Consider the following 10750-nt stretch of genomic DNA (forward strand, 5'->3'; position numbering starts at 1 on the left):
CCCATTTCACCCCATCACCACCTTGACCGGAACAGGCATTGCTATCCACGGCTGAGAGACCCATAGGTGGTTCACATCACAGGACTCTGTGCAGACAACCCCCAATACCAGTCCAGAACCAGGTAGACTCTTTGGGTGGCTGGACCTAGAAAGAGACAATAATCCCTGTAGTTCAGCTCACAGGAAGCCACATCCATAGGAAAAGGGGAAGAGTACTGCATCGAGGGAATACCCTGTGAGACAAAAAAATCTGAATGACAATCTTCACCTTAGACTTTCCCTCTGAGAGAACCTATCCAAATAAGAAAGAACCAGAAAACCAACCCTGGTAATATGACAAGGCTCTTCAACACCCCCTCAAAATCACATTAGTTCAGCAGCAGTGGATCCAAACCAAGAAGTAGTCCCTGATTTACCTGAAAAGTAATTCAGAAGGTTATTAAGCTAATCAGGAGAGAAAGGCGAAGCCCAAGGTAAGGAAATGCAAAAAACAATGTAAGAAGTGAAGGGAGAAATACTCAGGGAAATAGCTTAAAACAATAAAAAAATTCAGGAAGCTTTGGACACACTTTTAGAAATGCGAAATGTTCTGGAAAGTCTCAGCAGTGGAACAAGTAGAAGAAAGAAATTCAGAGCTTGAAAACAAGGTCTTCGAATTAACCCCATCCAACAGAGACAAGGAAAAAAGAGTAAGAAAATACGAGCAAAGCCTTCAAGAAGTCTGGGATTATGTTAAACGACCAAACCATAGAATTCTCTTCTTCCTCAGGAAAACGTATTTAGGGAAAGAATTCAGGAAAACTTCCCCAGCCTTGCTAGAGACCTAGACATCCAAATACAAGAAGTGCAAAGCTTGGAAAACATATTTGGGGGAATAATCAAGGAAAACTTCCCAGGCCTTGCTAGAGACCTAGACATCCAAATACAAGAAGCACGAAGACCTGGGAAATTCATCACAAAAAGATCTTTGCCTAGACACATTGTCATCAGGTTATCCAAAGTTAAGGATCTTAAGAGCTGTGAGAAGCACCAGGTAACCTATAAAGGAAAACCTATCAGATTACCAGCAGATTTATCAGCAGAAACCCTACAAGCTGGAAGGGATTGGGTCCCTATCTTCAGCCTCCTCAAACAAAACAATTGATCAGCCAAGAATTTTCTTTCCAGTGAAACTAAGCATCATATATGAAGGAAAGATACAGTCTTTTTCAAAAGACAAAGGCTGAGAGAATTCACCATTACCAAGCCACCACTACAAGAACTGCTAAAATTTTGGAGCTCTAAATCTTGAAACAAATCCTGGAAACACATCAAAACTGAATCTCTTCAGAGCAGAAATCACACCAGACCTGTAAAACAGAAATACAAGTTAAAAAGCAAAAACAAAAAAACCAAAGTACGCAGGCAACAAAGAGCACCATGAATGCAATGGTACGCACATTTCAATGTTAACATTGAATGTGGATGACCTAAATACTCATGCTCACGTAAGAGACACAGAACCACAGAATGGATAAGAACTCACCAATCAACCATCTCCTGCCTTCAGGAGACTCACATAACACATAAGGACTCACGTAAACTTGAACTAAAGGGGTGGGAAAAGGCATTTCATGCAAACGGACACCAAAAAGGAGCAAGGGTAGTTATTCTTACATCAGACGAAACAAAGCAATGGCAGTTGAAGGAGACAGAGAGGAACATTGTATAATGGTAAACGGCCTTGTCCAACAGGAAAATATCATACTTTTAAACATATATGCACCTAACACTGGAGATTCCAAATTTATAAGACAATTACTAATAGACCTAAGAAATGAGATAGACAGCAACACAATAATAGTAGGGGACTTCAGCGTTCCACTGACATTATTAGACAGGTCATCAAGACAGTCAACAAAGAATGGATTTAAACTATACCTTGGAACAAATGGACTTAACAGACATATACAGAACATTTCATCTAACAACCATAAAATACCCGTTCTGTTCAACAGCGTATGGAAATTTCTAAGACCATATGACCTCAATAACTTTAAGAAAATTGAAATTATATCAAGCACTCTCTCAGACCACAGTGGAAGAAAACTGGAAATCAAAAGGAACCTTCAAAACCATGCAAATACTTGGAAATTAACCTGCTCCTGAATGAGCATTGGTTCAAAAACAAAATCAAGATGGAAATTAAAAATTTCTTTGAACTGAATGACATAATGACACAACCTATCAAAACCTCTGGGATACAGCAAAGGCAGGTGCTAAGAGGAAAGTTCCTAGCCCTAAATACATACATCAAAAAGACCGAAAGAGCATAAACTGACACTCTAAGGTCACATCTCAAGGACTAGAGAAACAAGAACAAACCAAACCCAAACCTGTCAGAAGAAATAACTAAGGTCAGAGCAGAACTAAATGAAATTGATTGAAACAAACAAAAATACAAAAGATAAACAAAAAGTTGGTTATTTGAAAAGGTAAATAAAATTGATAGACCATTAGCAAGATTAACCAAGAAAACGAGAGAAAATCCAAATAACCTCACTAACAAACGAAGCAGGAGATATTACAGCTGACACCACTGAAGTACAAAAGATCATTCAAGGCTACTATGAACACTTTTATGCACATAAACTAGAAAACCTAGAAGAGATGGATAAATTCTGGAAAAATACAACCCTCCTAGCTTAAATCAGGAGGAATTAGATATCCTGAACAGACCAACCCCAAGCAGCAAGATTGAAATGGTAATTTAAAAATTACCAACAAAGAAAAGTTCGGGACCAGACGGATTCACAGCAGAATTCTACCAGACAATCAAAGAATTGGTACTAATCCTTTTGACACTATTCCACAAGATAGAGAAAGAAGGAACCTTCCGTAATTCATTCTGTGAAGCCAGCATCACCCTAATACCAAAGCCAGGAAGGGCACAACCAAGAAAGAAAACTATAGACTGATATCCTTCATGAACATAGGTGTTAAAATCCTTAACAAAATAGTAGCTAACTGAATCCAACAACATATCAAGAAAGTAATCCATGATCCAGTGAGTTTCATACCAGGGATGCAGGGATGTAACATATGCAAGTCAATAAATGTGATACACCATGTAAACAGAATTAAAAACAAAAATCACATGATCTCAATAGATGCAGAAAAAGCATTCAACAAAATCCAGCATCCCTTTATGCTTAAAACTCTCCGGACTTCGGCGTACAAGGGACATACCTTAATGTATTAAAAGCCATCTATGACAAACCTACAGCCAACATAATACTGAATGGGGAAAAGTTGAAAGCATTCCGTCTGAGAAGTGGAACTAGACAAGAATGGCCACTCTTACCACTCCTCTTCAACATGGTACTGGAAGTCCTAGCCACAGCAGTCAGACAAAAAGAAAGAAAGGGCATCCAAATCGGTAAAGAAAAAGTTAAACTGTCACTGTTTGCTGATGATACGATCGTTTACCTTGAAAACTCTAAGGACTCCTCAAGAAAGCTCCTAGAACTGATAAAATAATTCATCGAAGTTTCCGGATACAAAATAAATGTACACAAATCGGTAGCTCTTCTGTACACCAACAGCGACCAAGCGGAGAATCAAATCAAGAACTCAGCTCATTTTACAATAGCTGCAAAAAAATAAAAAACGTAGGAATATAACTAACCAAGAATTCAAAAGACCGGAAAACTACAAAATACTGCTGAAAGAAATCATAGAGGACACAAACAAATGGAAACACATCCCATGGATGTGTAGAATCAATATTGGATGGGTAGAATCCATCTGATTCTACCATATTGCAATGGTACCCATATTGATGGGTAGAATCAATATTGTGAAAATGAACATACTGTCAAAAGCAATCTACAAATTCAATGCAGTCTCCATCAAAATACCACCATCATTCTTCACAGAATTAGAAAAACAATTCTAAAATTCATATGGAGCCAAAAAAGAGCCCACATAACCAAAGCAAGACTAAGCAAAAAGAACAAATTCGGAGGCATTACAATACCTGATTTCAAACTATACTATAAGGCCATAATCACCAAAACAGTGTGGTACTGGTGCAAAAATAGGCACATAGACCAATGAAACAGAATAGAGAACCCAGAAATAAACCCGAATACTTACAGCCACTGATCTTTGACAAAGCAAACAAAAACATAAAGTGCGGAAAGGACACCCTTTTCAACAAATGGTGCTAGGATAATTGGCTAGCCACATGTAAGAGAATGAAACTGGATCTTCATCTCTCACCTTGTATGAAAATCACTCAAGACTGATTAAAGACTGAAATCTAAGAATGGAAATATAAAAATTCTAGAAGATACCATTGGAAAAACCCCTCTAGACATTGGCTTAGGCAAGGATTTCATGACCAAGAACCCAAAAGCAAATGCAATAATAGCAAACATACATAGCTGGGACCTAATTGAACTAAAGAGCTTTTGCACGGCAAAAGGAATAGTCAGCAGAGTTAAACAGACAGCCCACAGAGCGGGAGAAAATCTTCACAATCTATGCATCTGACAAAGGACTAATATCCAGAATCTACTACAATGACCTCAAACAAATCAGTAAGAAAAAAATCTCATCAAAAAGTGGGCTAACAACATGGATAGACAATTCTCAAAAGAAGATATACAAACGACCAAAAAAGGTACGAAAAAATGCTCAACGTCACTAATGATCAGGGAAATGATCAAAACTACAGTGCGATGCCACCTCACTCCTGCAAAAATGGCCATAATCAAAAAATCAGAAAACAGTTGGTGTGTGGGTGGGGTGAACAGGGAACACTTCTACACTGCTGGTGGGATTGTAAACAGGTACAGCTGCTATGGAAAACAGTGTGGAGATTCCTTAAAGAACTAAAAGTAGAACTGCCATTTGATCCAGCCTTCCCACTGCTAGGTATCTACCCAGAGGAAAAGAAGTCATTATTCAAAAAAGACACTTGCACACGCATGTTTATAGCAGCACAATTCACAATTGCAAAATCGTGGAACCAACCCAAATGCCCATCAATCAATGAGTGGATGAAGAAACTGTGATACACACACACACACACACACACACACACACACACACACACACACATGAATATAAATGATGGAATACTACACAGCCATAAAAAGGAATGAATTAACAGCATTTGCAGTGACTTGGATGAGATTGGAGACTGTTATTCTAAGTGAAATAACTCAGGAATGGAAAACCAATAATCATACATTCTCACTGATATGTGGAAGCTAAGCTATGAGGAGGCAAAGGAATGGACTTTGGGGACTTGGGGGTAAAGTGGGAGGGGTGTGAAGGATAAAAGACTACAAATACGGTGCAGTGTATACTGTTTGGGTGATGGGTGCACCAAAATCTCACACATCACCACTAAAGAACTTACTCATTTAGCCAAATACCACCTGTACCCCTGTAACTTAATGGACAAAATTTTTAAAAACCTTTTAAATGTATACTGTTATAATTCTTATAACTTGGTTAATATAGAATGTTGCTGTTGGTAATGGTTATCTTTTTATTTAGAATCGTTCTGACTAGCAGCTACCAGCTGGAAAGGCATAGGCATATACGGATCTCAGTGCATTTTTTAGATACGTTTTCTAAAGAAATTTCTCTGTCATATTTCAGATACTTATTGACCAATTTCCCTGTGCAGTGTACCATAAATAAGTAAACAGACACATGAGACACAAGCCTTACACTCATTTAACTCCCAGTCTAGTTTAAGAAATAGATCTGATAAACAAAAAGAATTAAAAGTTAGATAGTTTGTCCTAAAAAACACAGGCACAGAAAAAAGTTGTAGTTAATTGAGGGCTCTAGATTGAGTTTTGTTGTTTTAAACTTTGTGTCATTTTATAAAAGCTGTAAACCTTTGCAGATGATCACTGGCCTGAGTTAACTTTCATTCACCTTGGTCCTCCTGGAACTTGGTTGAGTTCCATAAAACAATTAAGAATACAACAGAACACTTCTTCAAATGAATATATTTATATTTTTCTGAATCTAAAAGCTTTGAACTGATTTCTTTATATAATGGCACACAGTAACCTAAAATAAGATGTTCACTAATTTGTATATGTTACAGATAACACTGACAATTCACTGACAATTCATTTATATCTGCAAAATACTACTTTAACGCCTAGCCACTATGACATTATTCTACAAGAAATGTCATGTATGCAAATGAAAGAAATTAAGTTTCCAATTTTTAAAAAATTGCCTCATTTAGGCCGGGTGCAGTGGCTCAGGCCTGTAATCCCAGCACTTTGGGAGGCCAAGGTGGGCAGATCATTTGAGGTCAGGAGTTCGAGACCAGCCTGGCCAACATGGTGAAACCCCGTCTCTACTAAAAATACAAAAAAAATGAACTGGGCGTGGTGGCGCATGTCTGTAGTCCCAGCAACTCGGGAGGCTGAGGTAGGAGAATCACTTGAACCCAGGAGGCCGAGGTTGCAGTGAGCCGAGATTGCGCCACTACACTCCAGCCTGGGCAACAGACTAAGACTCTGTCTCCAAAAAAAAAAAAGCCTCATTTTGTATATTTTGTGACATCTTTCTTTCCCCGAATTTTCTTAATGGTTTTACAGAAATTCTGGAAGATAATGTGCTCTTAGTTGAGCTTTTTGATTCTCTTGGTCCTCCTGAAATGACAACTACCAGTATTAATGACCAGCTAGTCAAAGAGGGCCTTGCATCTTATGAAATAGGGTAAGTAGATACGTAAACTTTCATTGTTAGTTCATATTCATATGTAACATTGTAATTGCAAGAAGGGAAACTGGCATATCATTCCCCACTGGAGATGTGCTTAGACTGTAGACCTGGGAATTTTCCCTGTCCTGGACCAGAAAAAATAGAAAATAATTGAAGTCATTAATCTAATGAGGACCAGAGTGACTTTTCCCTCCATTACTAAGAAACTCAGAAACCAAGAGAAAGGCTCCTTGAGAATGCTTCTAAGGAAAGGCGACTGGTGTCTTATTTCTGCTTAGGAAGCCCCTTGTGCCTGATTGAGAAAGGAATTGGGAAGAGAAATGGCAGGATGGAGAATAAGCGTAGTGGTAGAGTAGCTTACATTTCCATTTGTAGAAATATTAATTTTCTGGGATTCAAGTGGATACTTGGAATGATAACCAGGCTTGGGCCATTGTGCTAATACTCACCCCGGACAGGCTCGTGGTTAGGGTGACCTCAGAAGCAGAGGAGTAGAGTGGTGGCAAGGACAGGTGGGAGGGTTTTGAGGTCAAGACAAAGAATTCTTCCACAGTAGGGACTTGTGTAGTGGGAGTGGCCCTGGAGGAGGCTGAGGTGGGTGGATCACTTAAGAAGAGTTTGAGACCAACCTGTCTAATATGTTGTAACCATCTCTACTGAAAATACAAAGATTAGCTGGGCGAGGTGGCGTGCACCTATAGTCCCAGCTACTTGGGAGGCTGAGGCAGAAAAATCGCTTGAACCCAGGAGACGGAGGTTGCAGTGAGCTGAGATTGTGCCACTGCACTCCAGCCTGGGTGACACAGCGAGACTCTATCTTAAAAAAAAAAAAGAAGAAAGCAAGTATTCAGATAGCACCCACACGTGATGCCTGTCAGCATAAGCCAAAGAAGTAGTGACACCCCATAGAGGCCTACATTGACTCATACTAGTATTAATGATCTGTGGCCATGCTTTCCTTCTCACTCTCATGCTGGAGGAGCTAGAATCAGGAGCTTTTCCACTATAGGTCTCAAATGAGAGTGGAAAAGAAATGAGAATAAACATTCAAATTAATGTTGGTCTGGGCTGGGCACAGTGGCTCACGCCTAAAATCCCATCACTTTGGGAGGCTGAGGCAGGCAGATCATGAGGTCAGGAGTTTGAGACCATCCTGGCCAATATGGTGAAACCCTGCCTCTACTAAAAATACAAAAAATTAGTGGGGTATGGTGGCGGGTGCCTATAATCCCAGCTACTTGGGAGGCTGAGGCAGGAGAACTGCTTGAACCTGGGAGGCGGAGGCTGCAGTGAGCCAAGATCTTGTCGTTGCACTTCAGCCTGGGTGACAGAGTGAGACTCCATTTCAGAAAAAAAAATTTTTTTTTGTATTGAATCTTCTCCTTTCTTTTTTAAGTCAGGGTTATTGAAGTATAACTTATATTCAGTAAAAAGTCACCTCTTTTAGGTCCACAGTTAAATGAATTTTGACAAAAATAGTCATGTAAGCATCATCACAGTCGAGATACAGACCTGAGCAAATGCAAACAAGTATTTTGCATACAATTCTTTTCATTAACTTTTGTTGTTTTTCAGATACATCCTGAAAGATAATTCTCAAAAGCATATTGAAGTTTGGGATCCTTCTCCAGAAGAAATTATTTCAAATGAAGTACACAACTTAAACCCTGTGTCTGCAAAATATCTACCTAATGAGAATTTTCAGTCACTTTATAATAAGGAATTGCCTGTGCATATCTGTAATGTAATATCTCCTGAGAAGATTTATGTTCAGTGGTTGTTAACTGAAAACTTACTTAATAGGTATATATATTATATATAAGGAAAATATTGCAAATGATTTTATCCTTTATATATTCTGTTTCAAATATGTAGAAGTCATAAATGTAGATTTTACAAGCAAAATTATTTTAAGTTGTCTCTCAGCTAGTTAGAAGTATGAAAATAGGATATCTGTTGGCTGTTTCCCCTGTATTAGAATTTATTCATTCTACAAATACTTAACTGAGGACCTACTATATGACAACCAGTATTGTGTTAGGGATACCCTGGTATAAAACATAGGCAAATCTTTGTTGTCATGTAACTTAAACTCTCGTAGAGGGAGAGAGAGAGTGAACAAATAAAATTTTTAGTGTGGCAGATGGTGATAAGGGAAATAGAAATAATGAAACATTTGGGGAGGAAGGCACTTTTAGGATGGTCAAAGAAGACCTCAGAGACAGTGACATTTGAAACAGGCCTCAAAGAAGGAGGGAGGGAGGTAAGCCACATGAGTGTCTGAGGGAAGTTTCTCTCAGGCAGAAGGAAGAGCTAGTTCAAAACCCTAAGGAAGAAATACACTTTTACATTCAAGGAAAAACAAGGTGTCCATCTTGGCTGGAGTGGAATGAGCAAGCGGGGATAGTAGAAAACATGTAGCCAGAGAATTATATGAGAAAAGGTTTGGAAAGTTAAATATTTTTTATCTCTGTAGTTTAGAAGAAAAGATGATAGCTGCCTATGAAAACTCAAAATGGGAACCTGTTAAATGGGAAAATGATATGCACTGTGCTGTTAAGATCCAAGATAAAAATCAGTGGCGAAGAGGCCAGATCATCAGAATGGTTACAGACACATTGGTAGAGGTAAATTGCAGAGTTAAAAGTATAATTGTGAAGGTGAATGCATTTTGTATTTTTTTCCCCCAGAGTTAAAACAGTTTTCATTGAGTTTTCAGTTTGCCAAAAAAATATTTCCAAGTGTTGTTTGTCTGTAGACTTAAAAAGTTATTATTTTCTTAGGTCTTGCTGTATGACGTGGGTGTTGAACTAGTAGTGAATGTTGACTGTTTAAGAAAACTTCAAGAAAATCTAAAGGCAATGGGAAGACTCTCTTTGGAATGTTCTCTGGTAGACATAAGGTAGTTTTTAGCTCAGTAATTTTCTCATTATTTTAAATATTATTTTTAGATGGGTTCTTGTCAGTTTTAATTTTGCTAAGATATTCTGAAATTTTCCTAAAATCTAGTTAATTTTGGACTTTAAGAGGGGAAGAGAAAAGTTGGGAGCACATAAATTTAGTGGCATTAAGAAATAGAGATTAGTGAGTGTGCAAGTACCGAGATAGAAATCAAACTGTTGAATATTAAAAATTTTACTTTGAGGAACAACAAACATAGAAATAAATTGTATAAGTTTAAAATTGCATAGAAAGCTAAAAATACGTAAATTACCAAAAAGAGTCAATTTGTAGAGGATTCTGGGAAAATGACAACAGTTTTAGTCCACTGGAATCCCACTATAAAAACAGCAACTTGGATAGTGAAACAGAAGACTATGGAGTCAATATCTACAGCAAAATCAGATGACAAGTTACTTCTGTGAGCCCTCAAATGTTAGCAGGTGGGGTACACCATGAACCAGGACCTTTACAGTATCAACATTTGCGTGGGAGGATCTGGAAGCAAGGCAGACTAGGATTCCAACAGCTCTGAGAATAGGAATCGGCAATGATATTTCACTAGTGCATGCAGGCCAATCTGAGAAGAGCAGCCAAAACTAATGGATAAGGCAGGATGCAGTTCTTATCTGAATGCAAGAAAGAGGTCTGTAAATGTGCAGACCTTTCTATCCCATGGTACTGGAGTCTTTTTAGCCACATAACCTCTTGAAAGTAAACTGAAACTCCTTTCCATGACCCCACACTGAGAAGAAATTGCTGGTAATAGAGTTCAATTTGAGCAAGATAGGCAGTGAAGCAAAGGAAAGAAACAATCTAGATGAAAGGAGGGGAAAGGCCAGGTGCAGTGGCTCACACCTGTAATCCCAGCACTTTGGAACACCAAGGCAGGAAGATCACTTGAGGCCAGAGTTCAAGGCTGCAGTGAGCTATGATTGTGCTGCTACACTCCAGCCTGACACAGTAGTTTTTTAACCTGTTTTTTAACCTAAATATAGAATTTTACAGTTATTCCTGCCACATTTCTTCTAATTGTTTTTTTTTTTTTTTTTTTTTTTTTTTT

The 10750-nt window shown here is 38.4% G+C and overlaps 1 protein-coding gene across 1 annotated transcript in view; it reads left to right on the top strand.

The window, feature by feature from the left end:
- RNF17 (ring finger protein 17) overlaps positions 1–10750 on the top strand; it is a 117199-nt gene that overhangs the window by 71316 nt on the left and 35133 nt on the right. The window contains 4 exon segments of the mRNA XM_017852282.1: positions 6621–6741; positions 8323–8550; positions 9224–9374; positions 9531–9649. Of these exon segments, the coding sequence (XP_017707771.1) occupies positions 6621–6741; positions 8323–8550; positions 9224–9374; positions 9531–9649 (619 nt within the window).

Source organism: Rhinopithecus bieti, unplaced genomic scaffold (assembly GCF_001698545.2).
Source record: "Rhinopithecus bieti isolate Rb0 unplaced genomic scaffold, ASM169854v2 scaffold_2247, whole genome shotgun sequence".
Lineage (NCBI taxonomy): Eukaryota > Metazoa > Chordata > Mammalia > Primates > Cercopithecidae > Rhinopithecus > Rhinopithecus bieti.